This window comes from Canis aureus, chromosome 36, assembly GCF_053574225.1.
Source record: "Canis aureus isolate CA01 chromosome 36, VMU_Caureus_v.1.0, whole genome shotgun sequence".
NCBI lineage: Eukaryota > Metazoa > Chordata > Mammalia > Carnivora > Canidae > Canis > Canis aureus.
The window spans coordinates 5,921,990-5,946,601 of NC_135646.1; the positions used below are offsets into that span (position 1 = coordinate 5,921,990).

Consider the following 24,612-nt stretch of genomic DNA (forward strand, 5'->3'; position numbering starts at 1 on the left):
AAAATTTGTATGGAACCAGAAAAGACCCCATAGAGCCAAAGGAATGTTGAAAAAGAAAACCAAAACTGGTGGCATCACAATTCTGGATTTCAAGCTCTATTACAAAGCTGTGATAATCAATACAGTATGATCCCGGCACAAAAACAGACCCGTAGATCAATGGAACAGAATAAAGAACCCAGCCATGGACCCTCAATTCTATGGTCAACTAATCTTTGACAAAGCAGGAAAAATATTCAATGGAAAAAAGACAGTCTTTTCAACAAATGGTGCTGGGAAAACTGGACAGCCACAGGCAGAAAAATGAAACTGGACCATTTCCTGGCATCATACATAAAAATAGACTCCAAATAGATGAAAGACCTAAATGTGAGACAGGAATCCATTAAAATCCTAGAGAACACAGGCAGCAGCCTCTGTGATCTTGGCCACAGCAGCTTCTTGCCAGACACTTCTCCAAAGACAAGGGAGACAAAGGCAAAAATGAACTATTGGGACTTCATTAAGATAAAATGCCTAGTGGACAAAACCAAAAGGCAACCTATAGAATGGGAGATGTTTGCAAAGGCATTATCAGATAAAGGGCTAGTATCCAAAGTCTACAAAGAACTTATCAGGGGTGCCTGGGTGGCTCAGTCGGTTAAGTGCCTGCCTTCTGCTCAGGTCATGATCCCAGGGTCCTGGGATAGAGCCCCGTATCGGGCTCCCTGCTAGACAGGAAGCCTGCTTCTCCGTCTCCCTCTGCCCCTCCCCCTGCTTGTGTTCCCTCACTCTCTCTGTTAAATAAATAGATAGAAATATTTTTGAAAAAGAACTTAATCAAACCCAACACCCAAAGCACAAATAATCCAATCAAGAAATGGGCAGAAAATCTGAACAGACATTTCTCCAAAGAAGACAAATGGCCAACAGACACATGAGAAAATGCTCATCACTTGGCATCAGGGAAATCAAATCAAAACTACAACAATATACCACCTCACCCCAGTCAGAATGGCTAAAATTAACAAGTCAGGAAAGGACAGATGTTGGCGACGATGCAGAGAAAGGGGAACCCTCTTACAACATTGGTGTGAACGCAAGCTGATTCAGTCCCTCTGGAAAGCAGAATGGAGGTTCCTCAAAAAGTTGAAAACAGAGCTACCCTACGACCCAGCAATTGCATACTAGGTATTTACCCCAAAGATAAAAATGTAGTGATCCAAAGGGGCACCTGCAGTGCTGTCCACAGTAGCCAAATTGTGGAAAGAGCCCCAATGTCCATTGACAGATGAATGGATAAAGAAGATGTGGTAAATACATGCGATGGAAAACTACTCAGCCATCAAAAATGAAATCTTGCCATTTGCAATGACATGGATGAAACTAGAGGGTTATTATGCTAAGTGAAATAAGTCAATCAGAGAAAGAGTTATCATATGATCTCATGAGGAATTTAAGAATCAAAACAGAGGATCATAGAGGAAGAGAGGAAAAAATAAAGCAAGACGAAATCAGAGAGGGAGACAAACCATAAGAGACTCTTAATCACAGGAAACAAACTGAAGTCGCTGGACAGGAGGTGAGAGTGGGGGAATGGGGTAACTGGGGGACGGGCATTAAGAAGGGCACTTGATGTGATAAGCACTGGGTGTTATATAAGGCTGATGAATCACCGAACTCCACCTCTGAAGCCAATAATATATAATATGTTAATTAATTCAATTTAAATAAAAATTTAAAATAATATAAAAACATTTAAATTTGCTTAATTACTTAATTAATTAGCTAATTTTTAAGCAGGCTCCACACCCAGTGTGCAGCCCAACCTGGGGCCTGAACTCACTACCCTGAGATCAAGACTTGAGCTGATACCAAGATTTGGACACTGAACCAACTGAGCCATCCAAGTGCCCTCAAATTTGTTATATGTTTACTTTTTCTTAGATTGCAGTTAAAGTACTTGGGAGGCTGGTTTCTCTCTCTCTCTCTCTCTCTCTCTTTTTAAAGATAATTGAATTCTTCTTATTTTACTTTTTCCAGCTTTATGGGATATAATTGACATATAACAATTATTTGCTTTTAAAAAGGAAGTAGAATATCGAGGATGAGTAAATACAACATAAACTGCTTAAACCTTTTGCAGTTTTTAAAAGAGGACCAATTATTAATCAAAGCCCTCTTAAAAGTCATCATTAACATGTGCTAGATTTCTGATTAAAAAATGACTCAGGGAATGCCTGGGTGGCTCAGCGGTTGAGCGTCTGCCTTTGGCTCAGGGTGATCCCAGAGTCTCAGGATCAAGTCCCACATCGGGTTTCCTGCATGGAGCCTGCTTCTCCCTCTGCCTGTGTCTCTGCCTTTCTCTCTCTCTCTCCCTCCCTCTGTGTCTCTCATGAATAAATAAATAAAATCTAAAAAAAAAAAAGAAATAACAGTGTTGGATAGAAGCATTATATTTAACAACAACAAAAAAAATGACTCAGAAGTTGAACTTAAAAGTTTAAAAAATGTTTACGTTTTAAAATTTGCAATTTGAGAAATTGAGCCATCCAGGTGCCCCTAATTTTATTTGCCATTTAAATTTTATTTTGAGTATTCATTTTTAAAAGCGAAAGTGAATTCTGAAGAAGCCTTTCTCTGCACGTGAGATACTGTCAGTGGCATTAAGAAAACTCACAACTACTTTAGGAGGTGGTTTGTTACTTCCTCAAAAAGTTAAATGTGGAGTTACTATATGACTCGGCAATTCCACTCCTAGGTCTATACCCGAGAGAACTGAAAGCATCTCTCCGCACAACAACCTGTACACAGATGTTCACAGCACCTGATGCATGGTAGCCGAAAAATGGAAACAACCCAACTGTCAACTGACAAATGGATAAACAAAATGTGGTGCATATCCCCACAATGCAATATTATTCAGCCATAAGGAGAGTAGATGTGAACTACTGCCATGTGCTCCGATGTGAACCTTGAGGATATGCCGAGGGAGAGGAGCTGGTCACAAAAGACCACATATTGTCTGATGCCACGTATGTGAAACGTCCAGAGCAGGCAAATCTGTGGAGACAGAGAGATCAGTGGTCGCTTGGTGTGGGTACGCAGAGGCGTGGAGTCACATCAAGTGTGCACAGGCTTTCATCTGCGGGTGAATGAAAATGTCCTAAGATTAGATTGTGGGGTCCCTGGGTGGCCCAGTCAGTTCAGCGTCTGACTCTTGGTTTTGGCTCAGGTTGTGGTTGTGATCACAGGATTGTGGGATCAAGCTCCATGGTGGGCTCTGCGCTCAGCGCGGAATCTTCTTAGGTTTCTCTCTCTCCTTCTCCTCCTCTCTCCCCACGCATGCTCTCTCTGTCTCTCTTTCTCAAATAAATATATCTTAAAACAAAATTAGGGATCCCTGGGTGGCGCAGCGGTTTAGCGCCTGCCTTTGGCCCAGGGCGCGATCCTGGAGACCCGGGATCGAGTCCCACATCAGGCTCCCGGTGCATGGAGCCTGCTTCTCCCTCTGCCTATGTCTCTGCCTCTCTCTCTCTCTCTCTCTCTCTCTGTGTGACTATCATAAATAAATAAAAATTAAAAAAACAAAACAAAACAAAACAAAAAACAAAATTAGATTGTGATGGTCACAAAACAGTGCATATACTAAAAACTACTCAATTGTACACTTTAAAAGGATGAATTTTGTGTTATGGAAATGATAGCTTGATAAAGTTGTTAATAAAAGAGAGAAGAGGGATCCCTGGGTGGCGCAGCGGTTTGGCGCCTGCCTTTGGCCCAGGGCGCGATCCTGGAGACCCGGGATCGAATCCCACGTCGGGCTCCCGGTGCATGGAGCCTGCTTCTCCCTCTGCCTATGTCTCTGCCTCTCTTTCTCTCTCTCTTTCTGTGTGGCTATCATAAAAAATAAAAAATAATTTAAAAGAGAGAAGATTTTTTTTTCAAAGATTTAATTTATTTATTCACTAGAGACACAGAGAGAGAGGCAGAGACACAGGCAGAGGGAGAAGTGGGCTCCCCGGGGAGAACCTGATGCAGGACTCGATCCCAGGACCCCAGGATCATGACCTGAGCTGAAGGCAGATGCTCAACCACTGAGATACCCGGGCGCCTCAAGATAGAAGATTTAAATAAGGTCTACAAAAAGCAAACTCTATCGCTTTCCTATGTAAATTATATAAAATTGGAAACATTTTTTTTTATTATTAGGACAAAGTCGGAAAATAAAAGAAGCACATTATGGTCTAGATGCTCTTTATTTTTTTTTAATTTTTTTTTAAATTTTTTATTTATTTGTGACAGTCACAGAGAGAGAAAGGGAGAGAGGCAGAGACACAGGCAGAGGGAGAGGCAGGCTCCATGCACCGGGAGCCTGACGTGGGATTCGATCCCGGGTCTCCAGGATCGCGCCCTGGGCCAAAGGCAGGCGCCAAACCGCTGCGCCACCCAGGGATCCCCTAGATGCTCTTTAAGGGGTGCCCACGTAGCTCCGTCCCTACTGTGCACCCTCTTCCTGGCCTGAGGGCAGATTCGCTCCCAGAGCCCTCTACCCTTTAGAGTTGCCCCCCTCCTCCCTCCCCTTTCCTTGGTCAGGCCCTTGGAGCTGCACAGGACTGCCACCTCCCTGCGCACACAGGCTCCCAGCCCTGGGAGCCCAGGTTCTTTCTCCCTGCCCCTCCCAAGAACCCCCCCATTCATGCTGGCTGTTTCCTACTAGAAGAGAAAGAAGTTTGACAGAGTGGTTCCTAGAAGGATCAACATCCAATTTTTAAAAAAAGATTTATTTATCTATTTATGAGAGAGAGAGAGAGAGAGAGAGAGAGGCAGAGACCCAGGCAGAGGGAGAAGCAGGCTCCATGCCAGGAGCCCGACGTGGGACTCGATCCCGGGACTCCAGGATCGTGCCCTGAGCCAAAGGCAGGCGCCAAAACACTGAGCCACCCAGGGATCCCCAACATCCAATTTTTTTAATCTAATTTTTAAACCTCCGAAAGAGAGTCGCTGCAGACCCTTGTTACCGGTCCCCTTAGGGCCTCGTAGGCCAGCGGAGGGACCCTCTGTAGCAGGTAGATCTGCGAGCTGTGCAGCCCTCCTGGGCAGGTTGGCCTCTCTGAACCTGTGACAGAGACAGCCTGCGTCCTCCCAGCTGCTGGGATGGGCATCTATGGCATCATGAGCTCTGTGGGTGTGAACTCACTCATGTATCACAATCAGCTCCCAGGGTGGTGCTACCCATGTCCTCAGTGGGCTCAGGAGAAATGGAGGCACAGAAGGTTAAGTAACTTACCCAAGGTCATCTGGTTAATCAATGGAAACCGTGGGGCTATCTGGGGGGCTCAGTCAGTTAACTGTCTTTAATTCAGGTCACAATCTCGGGGTCCCAGGATGAAGCCCCCACATTGGGCTCCCTGCTCAGGGGGGAGCTTGCTCCTCCCTCTCCCTCTGCCCCTCCCCACCCGTGACTGTGCTCATTCCTCAGTCCCCGCAGTCACTCCAGAATGGAGCTGGGTGACATGAGATGCCCATCTGGCGTCACTCACGGTCAACCAGAGGCAGAACCTATCCTATCCAGCCTGGTCCCTCTCCAAGTCCTCTCTCTGCCACCTTATTATCTATTTGTCATCTCTATTATCTATCATCTATCTATCTATCTATCATCTATGATCTCATTTTCTAGTGGTTCTGTCCCTCTGAAGAACCCTAAGACAGGTGCCTTTCTCTGCATCTCTTGTGGGGCTTTGCCTATGTTTAGGATCTCAGTAAATGTAACTGCCTGGGGTTTACTGACCCCAGAGTTAGGTTCCCACCCACTTTTCAAGGCTCCATGTGTGGCTAAGGCCTTGGAGGGCTGAGACCATCCCCAGCACACACGGGTAGGCCCAGGGCTCCTCGCCTCCCCCCTTCCCCATCTCCATTCCTCCCTGGAACGCCTGGGGCTGCCCACATCGTGTCCCCTCCCTTTCTCCTTTCCTGCCCTAGAGACAGCCAGCCTGTGACTCAGGAAGAAACAAATAGCTTACTGGTTATTTTTAAAACTACGTATTATTCAAATACCTTTGCGGCCACACATCTACCTCCATGTCCTCTGTCTAATGAATTATAGCACCAGGAATCTGACGTAGCATTTTCCAAAGTGACTTCACATGCCTTTGCTCATAATAGCCTCTCACAAGCAGAATTGTTGGTGAACCTCTATGATTTTGCTGCCTTGCGTCATTTCTGTTACTCTGGGGAACATTTTCTACACTCTCAGCACACCTTTCGGTTGCTTGGGTCTGACACTGCCCTTTCCAAGAGTGGTCATAGGACCTAACCTGGCAGGTGAGAGGGGCCCATGCCCCTAACTCCTGATTGGCTCAGGGTAGGGCACGCGGCTCAAGCTGAGCTGACGCAACTGGATAGACCCTGGGAGGTTGTGCTAGGGTTTGCTGAACTAACTAGCAGCCTGCAAGCCTAGCACTTCCAGACGTGATCTTTCCACCTCAGGGAGAAAGCCTGAGGCAGACTGATCCCAATGCAGAAGAAAGTTAAGCTGAATGATAAAATTGCCCTTTGAATCCATGGATCCTGCAATGCCCGAAGCCACCATGACCTAATCCCCCACTTCTTAATTTCATAAACTGATAAATTTTCCTCTTGGTCTAAGCTTAGTGTTGAGTATGTCACTGGCCCCTGAAAAGCGTTCGGACTCATTCAAGGTTGTCACCTCCAGGGAAGGTGAAGAAACAGGTTGAGGAAGTGACATCTGCCCAAGGACACTTGGATGTTGAATGACAGAGCTGGGAATGGAACTGAAGCCTCTAAGGCCGGTGACACCTGCGGTCCCGTAAGCAACGGGCTGGGAGCCTGGTTGCTGCTGGTCATTGCCAGCACCACAAAAAGCACATGCTATCCTTTGGGATGATGTCCCAGTGGGGGGATCACAAAGGCCCTAGGAACATGCCCCACCAGCCCTAGAGAACTGTCACCAAGTGCCTCTTGAAGCTGGGTAGACCCCAGGAGACCTGGCCCTGGGGCTTGCCCGTTCACGGCAGCAGGGACCCAGAGACAACCACAGACACAGGGAGCTACTCTTCTTTGGGAAGGTAAGGACCACAGCCCCTTCCTCCATGCCCACCCTAAGCACAGCCCTGATCCGGCATAGCGGGGGACCAGTGCCAAGGTCCCTTGCTTGGGGTGAGGGCGCCCATTGTGCCAAGGGGTGGGAGAACTGCGCCTTGGCCTGGCCCCAGGGAAATGTGGAGTGAAGCCAGTGCTGCCCGGCCCTCAGCCATATCAGGGCCACCTTTAAAAGTTCTGCTATGGGGGCGCTTGGGTGGCTCGGTCTGTTGAGCGGCTGGCTCTTGAGTTTGGCTCATGTAGTGATCTCAGGGTCGTGGGATCCAGCCCCAGCTTGGGCTCTGTGCTCAGCTTGGGGACTGCTTGAGATCCCCCTCTCTCCCTCTCCCTCTGTGCCCCCCCTTTCTAAATAAAGAAATATTTAATAAATAAATAAATCTTAAAAAATAGGAGTTCTGCTATGGTCAAGTACCACCTTTACTTCACTCCTATTTCAATACACATCTTTAATTACTTTCATGAATTGAAGACTGCTATCACTTTGAAAAAAGAAAAAAAGAAAACTGCTGTCACTTGTCAAAAACATGGACTCCAGGGGCACCTGGGTGACTCAGTCAGTTGAGTGTCTGACTATTGGATTTCGGTTCAGGTCATGATCTCAGGATGGTGGGATCAAGCTCCACGTTGTCATCGGGCTCCGCGCTCAGCAAGGAGTCTGCTTGTCCTTCTCCCTCCCTCTCTGCCCCTCTGCATGCACCTGTGCTATCTAAAATAAATAATACATTTTAAAAAATATTGACCCCAAAGGTAAATACAATGAAAACAAAGCCACGGTGTTAACGTTTAACTCAAGATAGTTGGGGGCGCCTGGGTGGCTCAGGGGTTGAGCGGCTTTTGGCTCAGGTCGTGACCTCACGGTCCTGGGATCGAGTCCCACATCGGGCTCCCCACAGGGAGCCTGCTTCTCCCTCTGCCTCTCTCTGTGTCTCTCATGAATAAATAAATAAAATCTTAAAAAAAAAAAAGCAAAAAACCTCAAGATAGTTGACTAAGGTACAGACCCGGAGTCTGGCTCTGTTAGAGACGCACTGAAGGGAAGCTGGTGCCAAGGCCTGGCTTCCCGGTGCTATTCCTCTGCTCTGCAGCCGGTGCTGTGCCCATGCCTCTCGAGCTCCGGGAAACACTGAGGTAAGCTCGTCGTAACCCCAAAAGTGCACACAGGCCACGGGAGGATGTATTTCTAGCACTGTCTCTGGCCAAGGCTGCGGCAGGGCAGTAACTCCAAGTTAGCAGGCTTGTAACTCAGACGGGAGGACGGAACGGGCAGGAAAGCTGATCTCACTGAGTGACCGAGCCCCAGTTAAATTCTTCATTCAAGATTTATTGAGCGCCTACTGCGTGCCAGGCACCGTGCTAGGCGCAGAGTTACAGAGATGCATAAGATACAGTCCATGCCCTGAAGGGTTCACAGTCTAGAAGGGGAGACAAACATGTAAACAAGTAAAATACAGTGTGAGAAGTGCCACGAGAGAAGCATTTACAAAGAGCAGAGGTAGCCTGGAGGGTGGGGGGGCACGGGGTTGTCTTCCTGGAGGAGGGGGCCTTTGAGGGGGATTGTGAGAGGTGAATGAATGGGTGTTTGCCAGGCAGACAAGGCCGGAGGAGCAGGGGAAAGGCATTCCAGTCTGAAGAGACAGCATGAGCAAAGGCACAGCGGCATGAAACTGCAGGTCTGGGGGGCGGGGAGCTCTATTCTGGCGGTATTGCTAGAGCTGGTACCAGAGGCTGTGGCTGGAGAGGGAGGCAGAGGCAGGGCGAGGAGGGAAACTGAGGGCAGGGGGCATCTCGGAGGCTCACGAGAGGCGGGCATAGGCCCAGAGGCTTGAACACAGGAAGAGAAGGCTCCCGGCTGACCCCAGGTAGGCCTGCTCCAGGACCTTGGGCTTCCTCTCTGTGGCCCCAAGGGGACCCGGACCAGGGCCCAGAGGAGAGGCTGAGCTGGGGGTAGGGCTCAGGCCTGGGGTCCTGGGGCCCGCTGCTCCCTCGAGGGCTGACGGCTTGCTGCTCCCGTCCCCAGCCAGGATGGGGCCCGGGATCAACGAGAAATGACATGGGGTGTTCTTGGCAAACTGCTGAGGGCCAGATGAATGTCTTTATAAACTAAAAGAGGAGAGGGACCGAGGATAAAGCAGGAGTTAGAACAAGGCAGATGTTCCTAAGGACGAGGGCCATCAGGAGAAGACCGCTCTGGCCGGGGAGGACGGCGCTCTCTCTCTCTCTCTCTCTCTCTCTCCTGGCAAGGGGAGTCCTCTGGGCGCCAGGCAAGGGCAGAGGCCAGCTATGCAGGGAACCTATGGGGCTGCAGTCCCAGCTCCTGGCGTCTCCTCAGCCTGTCACCTCGGTCCCGTCTGTGGCAACCAGGAGCCTCCGTCTTCCAGGCCGTAGGGGAGGCGCTGAGGCCCAGACTGTCCAGACATGCAGACTTCCAGCCCTTTCGTCTTTCCCAGAAATGGCTCTGTTCGAAAAATGCCTTTGGGAGGCGGGGAGGCGTGGGGAGGAGGGCCGGTGCCTCAGGACACCCGAGCCCAGCCACCTCCCCGAGTGACCACTTTTCCAAGCCACCACACCTCAGGCCACTAAGGGGGCCTGTGCTTCCCAACCCTGTGTGGGAGAAGGGGGAAGGGGACTCAACCTGTTGGAGGCTCCGGCTGCCCTGGGTTCAGGGGCTACAGGGAGAGTGAGGCGTCCTGAGGGAGGGGTGACTGGCACTCTCCATGTCCTCGCTGGCAGGAGCAGGACAGGGGAGGAGGCACCCTCCCAGCTGGGTCTGGAGGTGTCCCAAGGCTCCCCTTCCCTCAGCCTCACCCCCTGGGGTCTCCATGCCTTTGACCAGCCTCCAGCCTCTGGCTCTCATGGCCTCGTCACCTTGTTCCTCCTCCCTCTGACAGTGTTGGGGACTGATGCCCCCTGTGGGCGCCGATGGAGGTGGTGGCGGTAGTGATGAGAGGGATGGTGTGGTGCGGGCGACGAGACAGGTGGCCTCCCTGCCGTGCGGGGTGGGCTGCGCCAGGGAGGGGCTGTCACTTGCTCTTGTGCAGGTCTTTCAGCTGCCGGAGCTTCTCCAGGAGCTGGGCCCGGGAGTAGCCGTCATCCCCAGTGGGGCCTGGGCCTGGCCCCAGAGCCTCCTGCAGCACCAGGCAGTGGGTCCTCAGGAATGGGTTGTAGGAGCGCTCCTCTCCCAGGGTGGACGGGCACTGGGGGATGAGAGGTACCGGGATTAGCGGGTTTGATGGAGAGAATCTGGAAAACAGATCCCATCGGGGAAGCCCCCCACCGCACCCCCTCCCCTGTCTCAGGGACCAGAGGGCCTCACTCCAAGACCAAACATGTGGGGGCTCTGGGGAGGGGCCTGCAGGCCGCAGCTCAGCCGGGAGGGGTCCCTACTGGGGAAGCACCCTGGGGGCCCGCCTGGACCCCGGCCCTGGCCCCGCACCGTGCTCTTGCGCTCCATTCGCTGCCTCTGGACCCACTGCATCTTCCTCTCCCGGGCCAGGTTCTCGGGCTCCACCACACCCGCAAAGCCCAGGTTCTCTTCCGCATACTCATGACCTAAGGGCCACCAGGGGTGGGGGGTGGCGGGCAAGATGCAGGACACAGAGAGAGGGGAGGTGCCGTCAGGAAAAGTCCTCCCTGCCCCAGGCCTCTGGGTACCCGACAGCCAGGGGGAGGGGTGGCACTTCCAGGAAAGGCCCAACCCCACAGAGCTGCTTCTCTAAATGTGGGCACAGGTCAGCCCCGAGTGGAGGGGCAGAGCAGTTCAGGGGTAAAACCACGGGACCTGGAGCCAGACGGCCTTGCAGTCTTAGTCCTGACTCTGCCCCTGCCCGGCTGTGCAGCCTTGGCCGAGTCGTGGAACCTCTCTGGGCTGCAGTTTTGTCATCTGGAGAAAATAATGCTACTAGAACACAGACGTGTCCCTGGTGCCTAGAACAGAGCCCGGTAAGCGTCAGGTGTTTAATCAAGTATGATCGAATGAATGGATGGATAAATAGATGTTTTGAGGGGGCACCTGGGTGGCTCAGTGGTTGAGCATCTGGCTTTGGCTCAGGGCATGATTCTGGGGTCCTGGTATCGAGTCCTGCATCAGGTTCCCCACAGGGAGCCTGCTTCTCCCTCTGCCTATGTCTCTGCCTCTCTCTATGTCTCTCATGAATAAATAAATAAATCTTAAAAAAAAAAAAAAATATATATATATATATATATATATATATATGTTTTGAGGATTACCTAACATCTTAGTGATGTGTTTTAGGAACCACGGACATCCCAATGCTCGTGTATGTACATAGGGACATGCAGAGTCTGGAAGGATGGATGCATGGACATGCCACGTACATGCATGGGGAGAGGCGCCCACGTAATGTGTGGTACGGGTGCATGCGGGTGATACATGGAGAGATACTGACTTCTCTGATAAGCAAAGGCTATTTTCTGTTGTTGGCTTTGGCTCTAAAATCTCAGCCATCTCTCTGGGATGCACCGGGACCAACAAAGCTCCCAAGAGGCCGAGGGCTGGCTGTCAGGGGCAGTTGGCGTGAGAAGCAGAGGCATTCGGAGCCAGCACTCTGGAATGAAGGGGGCTCTGTGCTCAGTGCTAGAGTTGGCTCCCAGGAGCCACCAGAGGTGGGGTTGTGTCGCCTCTGGGCCAGAGGCTGGGGCGGCCAGGACTCCAGGGGAGTGAGGGGGGAGTGGGAGGGGCACCTCACCAGGCCACAGCAGAGTGTCATCCTCCAGCCCCAGCACTGTGTCCAGGGAGCTCAGCATGGTCTCTGCAGTACCCTCAAAGGTCCGTCCTGGGGAGGGTCAGCGGGCATGTCACAGGACAAGGAGAACACAGCTTGGTAGCGGAGGGGGTGAGGACAGCTGGGGCCGGCCACTGGCCCTCAACCGTGTCCCCGCCATACCCACCCCCAGGTTCTCCACCCTCCTTCCCATGGCAGCTGAGCCACGTATTCACCCCCCAGCCAAGGCCTCCATCGCACATACTGACACGTGGACGGAGAGGGGACAGGAGCTTCAGGCTGAGTGCCAGGGGCCCCACGCATGGTTGGTGGGTGGTTGCTCTTTTCCAAGGCGCACTTCTTTGCCTGCGCCGCCCTCTGAGACTCACACAGCCCGGAACTGTGATCCTCCCCTGCCCACGGGTCACCCTCTCATTCGAGGGTTCTCCACCTTTTGTGACCTAGTCTCTCCAGTTACTGTGCCAGAGAACCAGGCTCCACCCAGTGGAAACCAACACCCTGCAAGGTCTATACCCAGTTCCAAGCATTGTCTCATTCTGTGCATCCCCCGTGCGAAGTCGCGAGGGTATTAAAACAATGGGCTGACACAGATGAGAGTAACAGCGAGGCAGTGTTTGTGCCGACAGCAAAGTTTTCATGTGCTGCATGGGGCTGTGGCCATCCTTGGGTCTCTGCTGTGACCTCTCCCCCTCCTTCCTGCCTCCCTCCTCCTGCATCCCTTTGGTGGGGGGGGGGGGCAAGACTCACCACAGCCAGAGAGGAAGAGCAGGTCCCCTGAGAAGAGGCAGGAGGGACCCTTGTAGGGCTCCCCGTCCAGCAGGTAGACCAGATGGCCTTGCGTGTGGCCAGGGGTGGCCAGAGCCCGGATCTGAAGCCGTCCCACGCTAACCACATCTTGATGACACAAGGGACTGAGAAGCAAGGCAGTAGAGGAGAGAAGGTGCTAGAGCTTGGGCTGTGCTAATCCTTGCCCTACCCTAGGCCTCAAGGGGCTGGGTGATTTGAAGGAGGCAGGGCTTCCAGACTAGAGAGGGGAGGCACTCACAGTGCCCAGGGCTTCAGATCCAAAAACCTGGCCTCTCCCCACTTTGGGGACCATGGCTGGATGAGTTGGGGGGCAGACAGTGCCGGTCTTCAGACGGGCTGTGATCTGCCCTCTAAGGAAGGGGCAGGAAGGGCACCAGCACAGATCCAGCTGCTGGTGGTCCTGCAAGACTCAGCTGAAGGATGGGGTGTGGCAAAGGGCTCACAGAGGAGCCACCCACCCCGGGTCAGGGCCTTACTGGGTGAGGTAGGGGATGCCGTCCTGAGGGCTCCCATACACCCGACAGTCCTGGTGCCGCCGGCTGAGGTCACGGTTCCCTCCACTGTGGTCCCTGGAGGACGGCAGAGACAGGCAGGGACTTTGAAGGACAAAGGGACTTGGGAGGCCCCCTTGCCTTCCTCTCTCCAGGTCTCCAGACCTTTGAGTCCTGAGCCCCAGGCTTCTGAACTGAGCCAAGCCGTCCACACCTCTAGGCCTCTGTTCAAGCTGCTGCCCTGCTCATCCCCACGACTTGCCCCCCTGCCCTGGACTCTCTCAGCCTCCGGGTCACTGACCTCTAATTCTCCCAAGAGGATCTGGTCACACTTCACCAAGTACCCCCCACCTCCCATCCCTTGTGCCAACTGCTACCTAAACGTTGGTTCTCGTACGCTGGAGTGCAGGGCTGTCTCCCCTATTGGACTATACTCTCCTTGGGGAAAGAACTCACAGGGTTTGCTCATGTCCCGAGCACAGTGGGCATCTGATATGTGCCCAAGGAATGAAAGATAAATGCCCGCCCTGCCCTCCTCCAGGGCTTCAGGGGCCTGATAAGTGCCATGGGGGGAGCCCCGCCCCTTCCCTCCTCTACTGGTGCCCCTGCGACTTTATGAAGAAGGCGGGTGCCCTGGTATCCTGACTCCCTGCCCCCCAGCCCGGCCTGTCCTTACTGGGCCTCATCCTGCCAAGCCCACTAGGGCCAGGGACGGCCAGAGAAGCTCATCTGTCCCCCAGCCCCCCATCCCAGCCCCTTACCAGTGCTTGTGGGTGCAGAGGATGGCAACCAAATTAACACCCTCCTTTTCGATGGAAGCCTGGGGGAGAGAGGAGGTGCTGAGACTGGGTAGTGGTCAGCGAGCGGCAGGGGCACAGGTGCTGGGTGAAGAGGGGGAGAGCGGGGAGGAGGAGGGCCAGGGAGGTGACGCAGCTAGAGGATGAGGGGGTAGTGACGAGAGGGCTGGGGGGATTCGGGCAGCTGAGGCTGAGCCAGCACACAGGGGAGAGGATGGGGAGGTGCGGGGAGGGAGACCGAGGGGCAGGGAACACCCAGGTACACACGCACACAGGGAAATAAGAAGTGGGAAGGAGAGATGGAGAGACCCAGAGACCGACCGACACAGATGAGAGAAGAGGGTCAGAAAGGGGCCACAGAGAGTGAGAGACAGAAGAAACCCCAGACCAGGGTCCTGAGTGAGCATCCCTCTCCCTAGGGTTCCCCCACGACTGTCCTCCCCCACCCAGCCCTGCCCTGGGTGGTTGTGGGGGTCCCTGTGTGTACTTGCACGGTGGGGTCTGTGTGTGCAGGCACGTCCCACTGGCAGAGGGATCAGGGAGGGAAAGCTGCCAGCCGCCCAGGTGGCCCCAGGTGGCCCCAGGTAGCCCTGCCCCCCTCCCCTCACCTGCACGGCCTGAGGGTCAGAGGGGTCCACAGCCACAGCCAGCCGGGCCTGGGTGTCGATGATGAGGTAGCTGTAGTTGTCTGAGAGGACGGGGATGGGAAGCACCTTCACTCCTGGGGGGACAGAGATGGGCTGTGGGCGGGCTGATGGGCAGGGAGCCCAGCGGCAGTGGGGGGGCATATGGGGGGTGGGTGATGGGGGGTGATGGGGCACAGGCAGGGAGCGGTGCGGGCCCGGGGCGGCCGGAGCTCACCGTTGAAGAGGCGGGCCTGGGTTCTGGAGTGGCCTTTGGGGTAGCGATTCCGAGCCCTGCGCAGCTGCTGGCGGTAGAAGAGGTACCCGAGCCAGGTGCGGGTGTACAGGCTGTACCTGCGGGTTGGGACACCGGCGCTCAGCCCCGCTCCAGGCCCGGGCCCCTCCGCGAGGCGGCCCTCACGATGCCCGGGCCCCACATCTCCACTCCCGTGGCCACCCCCGAGGCAGCGCATCTCTACCGTCACTTATTATGTGCCTACGGTTTGCCCTGCTCGGTCCCCAGGCCAAGATGGACAAACGGGACAGATGCACCCTAAGCCCCAGGCCCATCCGGGGACAGGTGAACTGAGGGATTCGCGGGAGGGACTCGGAGGCGGAGGCCTTTATTCCACAATGAGGATGTAGCAGTTAAGAAGCTGACATGAGGTGGAAAACGTATTTCCAAAGAGCAGTGGGCATCACATGGCGCCAGGCAGCCACTGGACCTGATTCTTTGTCCCATCCCCAGCCTCCCCCATTCGGCAGGTCTGGGGTGGGGCCCGGGAACGTGCATTTCTAACAAGCTCCGCAGGATGCTGGCTGCGGCTGGCCCAGGGACCAAAGTTGGAGAGCCTCTGGGGGCACAGGAAACAACAGGCCCAGAGGCAGCAGACGGCAGGGCTTGTTTGGGGAAACTCTAGAAAGTTCTCTCTGGCCGGTTGGTGGAGGAAGCAGGGAGAGGTGAGGCGGGATGGATGGCCTGAGCACACTCCCTCCGTCTTCCTGCCACCATGTCAGGCCATCCCAGGCTACCTATGGAAAAAGCGGAAAGGTGGCACAAGACACAGAGGGGACTTGTGACCAACAGAGTCCTCCAAACACAGGATGCTGGCCTGCAGGGCGAGCCTCCCAGCCATGCGACCGGCACAGTCACGGGGGACCCACGCTTGGTTCAATGCTCCACTGTCACCTTCATGGAATTCTTAATGCTTTTACCTTTGAGTTTGCGTCCTGTAAGTGAAATGTGATAGGACAACGGAACATGCGCTGGGCGGAGGAGACCCCCACACCTGCACGCTCTGTCCCGGGTGGCCCCACGCCTGCCATATTCAAGCTGTCCCCGCGCACAGGATGCTGGTGGCCCCACCATGCTGGGGATGCGAGACTCAAAGTGGTCGCAAGGTGAGAATACGTCCACGACTGAGCGAGGGGGCTCGCTGCCTGGCCTGGCAGACCAGAACTTGCTTCAAATGCAGAGAGAAGGTGGTGTTCTAAGAAACACAAGCGACCGAGAAACCCTGCCCCGTCCTTCTTCCTTGTGTTGTGTCCCCGTGTGATCCGTCTTTGCAGCAGACGATGCCACAGGAGGCAAGCCATCTGTCCCGTCCCTTTGGTCCCCCCTCGTTCATCAGTAAGCCGAAGGCAGACAGGGTTGGCGGAATGTGCGCGAACCAGAAGGGAAATAGAAACAGGTAATTCCGTAGTGTGCGCATTTCCACTGCTCGGGTGAGATCAAAATACTATCCGTGTACGAGCTGGGGAACGTGAATTATAGTTCTGGTGATTTCACGTGTGACTTAAATGTCACATGTTATATTTGCATTTGAAACTGGGATTGTGTAAAAAAAAAAAAAAAAAAGAAAGAAACTGGGATTGTACAGGGGCTCCCGGGTGGCTCAGTCAGGGGCCTCAGACTCTTGGTTTCAGCTCAGGTCATGATCTCAGGGTGGTGGGATCGAGCCCCGTGTGGGCTCCGCGCTGCATGTGGAGCCTGCTTGGGGATTCTCTCTCTCTCTCTCTCTCTCCCTCCTTCTCACCCACAAAAACAAAAACTGGGATTGTACAGTAAAAAAGCCAAAGGCAAAATATGTGCTAATGGTTTAGATTTTTAATTTTTCTTTATTTAGGGGGATGTCAAGTAGCAAATCATTTTTTTTAAAGATTTATTTATTTATTCATGAGAGACACACACAGAGAGAGAGGCAGAGACAGAGGCAGAAGGAGAGGCAGGCTCCTGCAGGGAGCCCGATGTGGGATGCTCAAAGACTGAGCCACCCAGGTGCCCCAGGCCTGATGTTTTTAATTTGCTACTTGAGGGGCACCTGGGTGGCTCAGCAGGTGAGGGTCTGCCTTCAGCCCAGGGCGTGATCCTGGGATCGGGATCCAGTCCTGCATCGGGCTCCCGGCAGGAGCCTGCTTCTCCCTCTGCCCATGTCTCCACCTCTTTCTCTGTCTCTCATGAATAAATAAAATCTCTAAAAAAGAAAAAAAAGAAAAAAAAAAAGAAAAAAAAGAAAAAAAGAAACATCAGGACAAGTCAAAAGAGAAATCATAGAAGAAAGGAAAAGCTTTCTTTTCCTTTGAACAAGAGGCTCCAAATTCCATTTTACACCGGGCTTTGCCAATAATGTGAGCAGCTCAGCATGAGCCTCCTCGAGCTGTCTCACGCCCCGGCCACTCAGAAGGGAAGATGAGACTAGGCTGGGGGGCTTGGGGGACCCTTACAAACACCTCCTGTGTCGATGTTTAGGGCTGTGCAGCAAGTCAGTCAGAAAAGGGGCAGGAATTCTAGGTGATTGGATTGAGACAGAGAAGTCGAGGTGCAGGGTTGGGGTAGACGGTGTGCCCTAAATCCCTACGGAGGTTTGTTGTGTTGTTGGGGGGGCGGGAGGCAGGGGCAGCCGCTCTTCAGGCCTCTTGGCAAGAGCTGGCTGATTTGTCTACAAACAAGTCAGCCAAAAATGAGCAGGTTTCCATGATTTCATCTAAGCATTGCGGTCCCTGCCTGGGTGCCCGCGTGCCCGTATGCGTTGGGCATCCGGACACCCGATGGCAAGGTTGTGCCAGGCTTTCTGTGTCTTTGTGCCCAGTTTCCTTAGGCCCCCTCTTTCTGTTCCGTTTTCAGATCGGTTCCAGGTCTTCTCACTTTGACCCGTTCACCAGGATTCAGCGAGGTCTGGCTCCGCTTTGGGCACAGAGTACAGGGAGTCAGGCAGTCGCCGCCTCTGGTGCTCGTGGGGCAGACAGGATAACAAATAATATTGTCAAGTCGAGATGACATAATAAAACTGAAGAAAAAAATAACAAAACTGGGCAACGGAACAGAGAATGGTGACATCAAGGAAGGCCACTGTGGAGGTGACATTTCCAAGAAGCGAAGGCAGCGTGCTGTGCCAGAATGTGGGGAGGGCTTACCAAGAAATGGATAGGCGGGAAGTGTACAAGTCCCCGGAGGGAGGGGGGGGGAGCCACGGGGGTGGGGGTGTTGCTGGTTCTCTGCGCTGTGCTGTTGTAATAACAGAGTTGGCACAACAGATCTGCCCAAGGGGAGGGGACTGGGTGAGACAACATGAGTATCCCGGATTGGATTCTAGGCCAGAAGAGGAATGTTAGTGGGACAATTGGAAAAACTTCAGTAAGGAGAGTAGTTCAGGGTTTATATGGACGTTAGCATCCTGGTTGTGCTGTCTGTGGTGGTGGAAGATGTAACATTCAGGGGAGCCAGATGAGAGGTATGTGGGAGCCCTGTGTGCTGTTTTTGCCAGTCTGAAATTATTGCAGAACGAAAACTTACACAATAAGTACAGAAACTCACTCTTTGCTCTGTGCCCCGGATAGCACCTCGCATCCGTTCTCGGAGTCCTGTTCCTGACCTCACTCCCTCCTACTGAGGCTTAAGGAATGTACAGAGGCCCTGGCAAGAGAAAGCTCTGGGTTCCAGTCATGGCTCGGACCCCCAGCCTGGTGTCCTTGGGCAAACTATCAGACTCTTCGATCAGGTTCCTTGTCTATTAAGTGGCGATACCATGACTTACTCCTCCAGGACCATGTGAAATTAAGTGGCCATACAAGATGACAAACGCGAATAGTCGGGGGCCTGGTGGGTGGAAGGTTTGGCAACTGTGGCTTCCTTCCCGAATTCAACGGGGCACCCCTCACAGCTGTTAGAACGCGGTTGTCCACACTTGGGAGGCAACGTTCCCTGGTAAACGTTCCCTGGCTTCCTTACTGGTGCTTATTATACGTGCTTTCTCCACCAGCAAAGGTCAAGATCCACCGGGGCAGGGGCTGTGCACTGAGAGGCTGCAGGAAACAAAGCCTCTTTCTTTCATTCACTCTCTTCGGGAGCATTTGCTGCATGTGCCAGACCCGGGGCACAAGCAGAGCACAAGGCAGGCCCTGCCAGCAGACACCGAACCAGGAAACGAATCGATCGCAGGTGGGCAGTGAAGTGCAGCTGGCGAGGCAAGAGAGCAGCGGAGGGGAGAGGGGAGGCAGTCTTGCTGCAGACGGGGGCTCAGGGAAGGCCTGTAGCTTCCCTGAGGGTCACCTCGGGGGAGGGAAACTGCTGGGAGTTTGAAAGCCAGGGAGGCACATGCTTTGACTTCCCTTTCTGAGAGCTTGCTGGCCTGGAGTGTCAGTGTCGGAGGAAGCAGCGTGGCAGGTGGCAGGAGGAACTGAGGCGCCAGGGGTGGGGAGATGACAAGGGCCTGAGCTGGACTGGAGGGGGAGCTGGAGGTCGGTGGGGATGGATGCCAGACCTGAGATCTCAGATGGGTTGGTGTGCCCTGCTTGGCTGCAGGGGGAGGTGGCCTTGGGGGCCTGAAGTCCGGGTCACTGTACAGAGCAGGGGAAGGCTGGCCTGCGGCAGGAGGCGGGGGTGAGGACCTGGTGACCCTGGGACCCTGTCCCCAGGCCTGCTCTTTCGCTGACAGTGACTTCTGTGTGACGCTCTCCAGTCCCAGACCTGGGGCACCTTCTCCATCTGCCCGTAGTGCTGGCTAGGTGGGTGTCACAATCACCAGGTTCCAAAAACCATGCTTGTCAGCTCCTCCCCTTGTGGCCTCTCTGTCTGGAACAGGCCCTGTCACCCTCCCAGTGACGCAGCTTGAGCTCCCAAACCGAATCCTCTCAGTTTCGGCTCCCCCTCCCCCTGCCCCCAGGGAACAGGTCCCAGGAGCTCTGCAGGAGGCCTCCTCCCCTTAGCTCTCCGCCCAAACCGCAAACCACTGGAAAAAGTTAAGGTCTTAAAGTGCCACCTAAATGAGCCCTGCTCCTGCTCAAGAGGCTGGAGTGGCTCCCCACTGGTGACAGAAGAGTGCCTGACAACCAGAATGATCCAGAGCACCAGGTCTCAGCATGCACAAAACTCAAACACGCAACCTTAAGCTAGCAGACACATTCAAGGAAAACAGACAATCTGACAACAGCTTTTAAAAATGCCAATGCAGGGGCGCCTGGGTGGCTCAGTCGGTTCAGTGTCTGCCTTCGGCTCAGGTCATGATCTCAGGGTCCTGGGATCCAGCCCCACATCGGGCTCCCTGCTCACTGCTCTGCTTGTCCCCCTCCCTCTGCCCCTCCTTCCTGCTCAGTCTCTCTCTTTCAAGTAAATACATAAAATCTTAAAAACAACAACAACAACAACAATAAAACAAATATATATGCCAGAGCATGCAAAGCCATTATCTGTATTGTTTGGGGGGTACAGATGGCTGTGGTGAAAAAATATGGGCAGCTGGGGGGATGGTCAGTGGGCAGGTCAGCAGGGTGCCCTCAGAGGCAGGAAGGAGGCAGGCTGGGGAGGTGGGCCCAGGGCCTTCATGGTGTCAGTAATATTCTGATCCTTAAGCTAGGAGGTCATGGGGATTGTTCTATTATCTCTGTCCTTTTGAATGCCCCCAATAACGCCTTCAAATCTCAGGCTACCCTCCTGCCTCAGCTCCTGCATGGCTCTACCCCTAATACCCTCCAGGCCTTCTCTATTTGCTAGAATCCTAAGTATCCTTCAGACCTCAGTTCAAACCCACCTCCTCGTGACCCCAGTAGACAGCCGCCTTCCTCTGCTCCATCTAGAGCATTCGGCCTCTCCCTGCCCCTGGGGGTGGCAGAAGCTGCGCCCCTCAGTGGCAGGGCCTTATCAACTTCTACCCGGTGTCTAATCAGTGCCACACACAGTCTAGGCAGACTTGGCTGGTGACACGGCCTGTGACCTGGCCTGCTCCTCGAGGCTCCTCTGCGCCCCCCGGGGGTGCCCCCAGCACCAGCACACCGCAGAAAGGGCCTTCAGAAAATGCTGGCTTAGTGCCCAGGAGAGGTGGGGGAAGTGGGGGCAGCATGCAGGTGTTACAGCCGTCAGCTCAGGGGGCCCCATGTGCCCGGCTCTGGGCCTTGCAAAGCCCAGTGGGGGCTCGTGAGGCCTCTGCCCCTGCTCTGCCTTCCCCTGCTCACTCATCTGCTTCCCCAGTCCCTCCCTCTCTCTGTTGCACCCACACACCTGGCCAAGCAGGGTGCTCTGATAACCAGGTCACCTAGACCCAAGGGCATGGGTGCGGCTGTCACAGGCACAAAATCCCAACTTCCCAGGCCCTGAGGTCTGGGCCCAGGACCCCCGAAGGGAGGAGATGGAGGGAGCGCTGGATGGGGTCTGCACACACAGGTTAGAGCATGTGTCTGGAGCTCCCGGGCTCTTCTTTCCCCAGCCTCACCTCAGAGCAGCCCTGAGCTAAGTGTCTCCCAGCAATCCTGTCGGCCTCCAAACAACCTGGAGGCAGCCACTATTAGTTCCTCCGACAAGGACACTGAGGCCCTGAACCCTGGGAAGGGGTCGGCTCAGGGTCACACCTGAGCGAGTGGCGGGGCAGAGATTCATCCCCGGCAGCCTGCTGCTGGAGCACACACTCTTAACGGCTAACATCCTCCCCAAACCCCAAACGCGGGGGGGAGGATGACATGAGGGGGCCTGAAGTATTCTGGGGGAGACCCACCTCCTCTGAGAGCCTCTGTTGAGAAAAATGATATGGCTTCAGTGACCCAGACACGCAGCCGCGGATCTGGCCGCTTGGACCTCTTGGACCTCTTGGATCACTGCTTTGGCCTTTCTGAGACCCAGACTCGGGCCAAACTAATTACATGTGCTGTATTTTGCTGATGAACGCAGAGGGCCAGAGACCCGTGGGCCCCCGGGTAAGACACCCTGAACCGGAGAATCCTGAAGGTCCCTTTCCAATCTAGGCTCTGATTCCTCATCCTGGATTTATGACTGGGTTGATGGTTCCATGGGTGGCATCGCGAGCCCGATGCACGGGGTAGGAGAAAAGAACAGACCCTGTGGCCAGGCAAAAGTGAAGGGGAAGGAGTCACGGGGAAGAACCTGTCCCATCTCCTGGACCCCACCTAGCTGAGAGGCACTGCCCCATGTAAGGGCCCCTACAGCTCCCTTTCTTCTGTTGCTGGAGGTGAGCAGAGCTCACTCCCTGCCTCAGTTTCCCTCTCTGTGAAACCAGGTGCTCCCCCTCCCTGAAGGCAAGCAGCTTAGCCTGGAAAGGTCACAGGATTTACAAAATGCCGCTGACATCTGGGGACCTGATGCGGGATTCGAACTCTCTGCCCTGGGGTTCCCAGGCATCATCAGAAAACTCGGATCTTGGCCTTAGGTCACTGCATCAGAATGATCTGGGGGTGCTGGTTAAACAGGAAGATCTGTACCTTTTCCTCCTCTTCAGCTTGCCCCCCTTCCCCCCCCACCCCCGCCCCTCACCTGGATTCTGACTGAGCAGTTCAGGGGCTCACTACCCACTGTGCTCCACCAAAAAGAAAAGGAAGTTTCCTAATTGGTCCCCTGGGACTCAGAAAAACCACTGCGCAGGTTTGGGTGGCGGTGGGGGCAGACTGCCCGGGGGATCCCCGGCAGCGGGCCCAGCACCAGCCACCCAGCGAGGGTCGCGGGCACCCCTGGAGGAGCGGGGCCTGCGGGACAGGACAGCTGGGGACTGAGGCGCGGCCCCTCCCGCGGAGGCACACAGTGGAGCTCTTCTTCCCCTCCTCCCCGAGGGCTCAGGCCCACCTCCCGGGCACCTCCTCCCGGGCGCCAGGACACAGCCTGTCCCGGGCTCTGCACCTGACAGGACACGCTGTCTATGAAACCAAACCCAGAAGTGCCTGCGAGGGCCATCGGGTCACAGCTCGGCCGGGGCCTGCTCCCAGGACCCTGAGGAACAGAAAGAGGCTCAAGGTCTTACGCTTTCTCAAAATTGAGGAAACCAAGGAAGATAATGAGACAGCAAAAAAGGCCCTGGAGAGGGAGTTTCCTGAAGCTGCCCGCAGGCCTGGAGTTGGGGGGGCACGTCCCCGTGCCCCGGAGAGGGCCAGCGCCTGCATGGGGATGGGGGGGACAGGCCTGCCCGGGGGACCACGGGGCCTATCCGCAGCCCTCACAGCCCTCCCTGGACTCCGACCACCTTCTCCAGAGGGAGGAGGAGTCGCTGCTGAGGGCCCTCGGGGAGGACCAAGGCGCAGCCACTGCTGAGACCCCCTGGCCTGGACTAGCTCTACCTCCCTGCCTGCAATTCTTGGCCACCTGCCCAGCCAAGGCCCCTGGGTTTTGTTTGATTTGGGTTTTGGTCTGTTCTTTTGGCTTTCCCCTGCTCTCCCTCACCCCGGTGCCAGTTCCTCTTCACTCAGCCTGTTCCCTGGGCTAGGAGTCCAGTGGGGGGGGACTCCGACCTGTGGACACCTAAGCAAGAACAAGCAAATGTGCAATGAAAGCTCTAAGGGGTGGGGGACACCTGGGTGGCTCAGCGGTTGAGGGTCTGCCTTCAGCTCAGGGCGAGATCCTGAGGTCCTGGGATCGAGTCCCGCATCAGGCTCCCTGCAGGGAGCCTGCTTCTCCCTCTGCCTGTGTCTCTGCCTCTCTGTGTCTCTCTCATGAATAAATACATAAAATTTAAAAAAAAGAAAGAAAGCTCTAAGGGGGAAGCCAGTGCCAAGGGTCACACTAGAGGCAGAGATGAGTTTTGACTGGTGAGCCTGGACGGGCTTCATGGAGGAGATGGTACCTGTGCCAAGCTTTTCATCCATTCAAAAAACTTTTAACAAGGGCCAACTCTGCCTGGCACTGTCCTGGCCCTGGGATACATTAGTGAGAGAAATCTCTTCCCTCCTGTGGCTCATATTCCAGTTGGGGGAGGAAACCAATAGACAAATAGACAAATCAATATATAGGATGCCCTATGGTGACATGTACCATGGACCACAATAAAGCAGGAGAGACGAGAGAGAGTGCAGGGGTGTGAGCATTGCCATTGTTATAAAGGGTGGTCGGGGCAGGACTCCCTAGTAGGGTGAAATATGAGCAGAGACCTGAAGGGAGTGGGGCAGCAAGGCATGTGGCCATCTGGGGGAAGAAGGTTCTAGTGAGAAAGACCAGCAATTGAAGGGCTCAGAGGTAAGACTGTCTTGGAGCATCTGGAGACGAGCCAAGTGGCTGGAGTAGGCACTTTGCCGAATGAGCAAGGTGAAGAGCATTAAACGGTGAGGAGGGGGATGGGCTGGTTCCACAGGACCTTAAAGCCATTCTGGAGGGATCTGGGCAGAGGATGGCACATTTCTGACTTAAATCTTCATGGTTTTGTTCTAATTGCTGTGCTGAGAATACTTTGAGGGAGGCGGGAGTAACAAATGCCAGGAAGCAGCCAGTTTACGAGGCCAGGCAGGAGATGACCATGGTTGGCCCAGGGTGATAACAGTGGAAGTAGGGGTAGGTGTTTTCAGATTTGGGATGTATTTTATTTTTATTTATTTATTTATTTATTTATTTATTTATTTATTTATTTATTTAATAATAGATTTTTTATTGGTGTTCAATTTGCCAACATACAGAATAACACCCAGTGCTCATCCCATCAAGTGCTCCCCTCAGTGCCCGTCACCCATTCACCCCCACCCCCTCCTCCCCTTCCACCACCCCTAGTTCGTTTCCCAGAGTTAGAAGTCTTTATGTTCTGTCTCCCTTTCTGATATTTCCTACCCATTTCTTCGCCATTCCCTTCTATTC

General features: G+C 54.2%; 2 protein-coding genes and 1 long non-coding RNA gene across 18 annotated transcripts in view; 1 reads left to right on the plus strand and 2 right to left on the minus strand.

The window, feature by feature from the left end:
* Positions 1-6,300, minus strand: part of CATIP (ciliogenesis associated TTC17 interacting protein) — a 23,998-nt gene extending 17,698 nt beyond the window's left edge. Inside the window, exons 1-2 of one of the 14 annotated variants that reach the window (XM_077885246.1) lie at positions 6,037-6,300; positions 2,954-3,042 (exon numbers count right to left, since the gene is read on the minus strand). In XM_077885246.1, coding sequence (XP_077741372.1) covers positions 2,954-3,042; positions 6,037-6,062 — 115 coding nt within the window. In that variant the 5' untranslated portion in view covers positions 6,063-6,300. Of the gene's footprint in view, positions 1-2,806; positions 3,125-4,967; positions 5,190-5,269; positions 5,509-6,036 lie in introns of those variants that run through there. The other 13 variants (XM_077885232.1, XM_077885231.1, XM_077885239.1 and 10 more) reach the window with 13 other exon arrangements.
* LOC144306017 (uncharacterized) lies at positions 5,194-17,972 on the plus strand. The gene is made up of 3 exons (XR_013373045.1): positions 5,194-6,303; positions 6,695-7,067; positions 17,686-17,972. It is a non-coding gene; the product is annotated as an uncharacterized LOC144306017 (long non-coding RNA).
* Positions 8,402-24,612, minus strand: part of PNKD (PNKD metallo-beta-lactamase domain containing) — a 59,827-nt gene continuing 43,616 nt past the window's right edge. For all 3 annotated transcript variants that reach the window (XM_077885247.1, XM_077885249.1, XM_077885248.1), the window contains 8 exons: positions 14,800-14,915; positions 14,547-14,659; positions 13,903-13,961; positions 13,127-13,219; positions 12,591-12,754; positions 11,808-11,894; positions 10,535-10,650; positions 8,402-10,295 (listed from right to left, as the gene is read on the minus strand). In XM_077885247.1, coding sequence (XP_077741373.1) covers positions 10,122-10,295; positions 10,535-10,650; positions 11,808-11,894; positions 12,591-12,754; positions 13,127-13,219; positions 13,903-13,961; positions 14,547-14,659; positions 14,800-14,915 — 922 coding nt within the window. In that variant the 3' untranslated portion in view covers positions 8,402-10,121. The remainder of the gene's footprint in view (positions 10,296-10,534; positions 10,651-11,807; positions 11,895-12,590; positions 12,755-13,126; positions 13,220-13,902; positions 13,962-14,546; positions 14,660-14,799; positions 14,916-24,612) is intronic.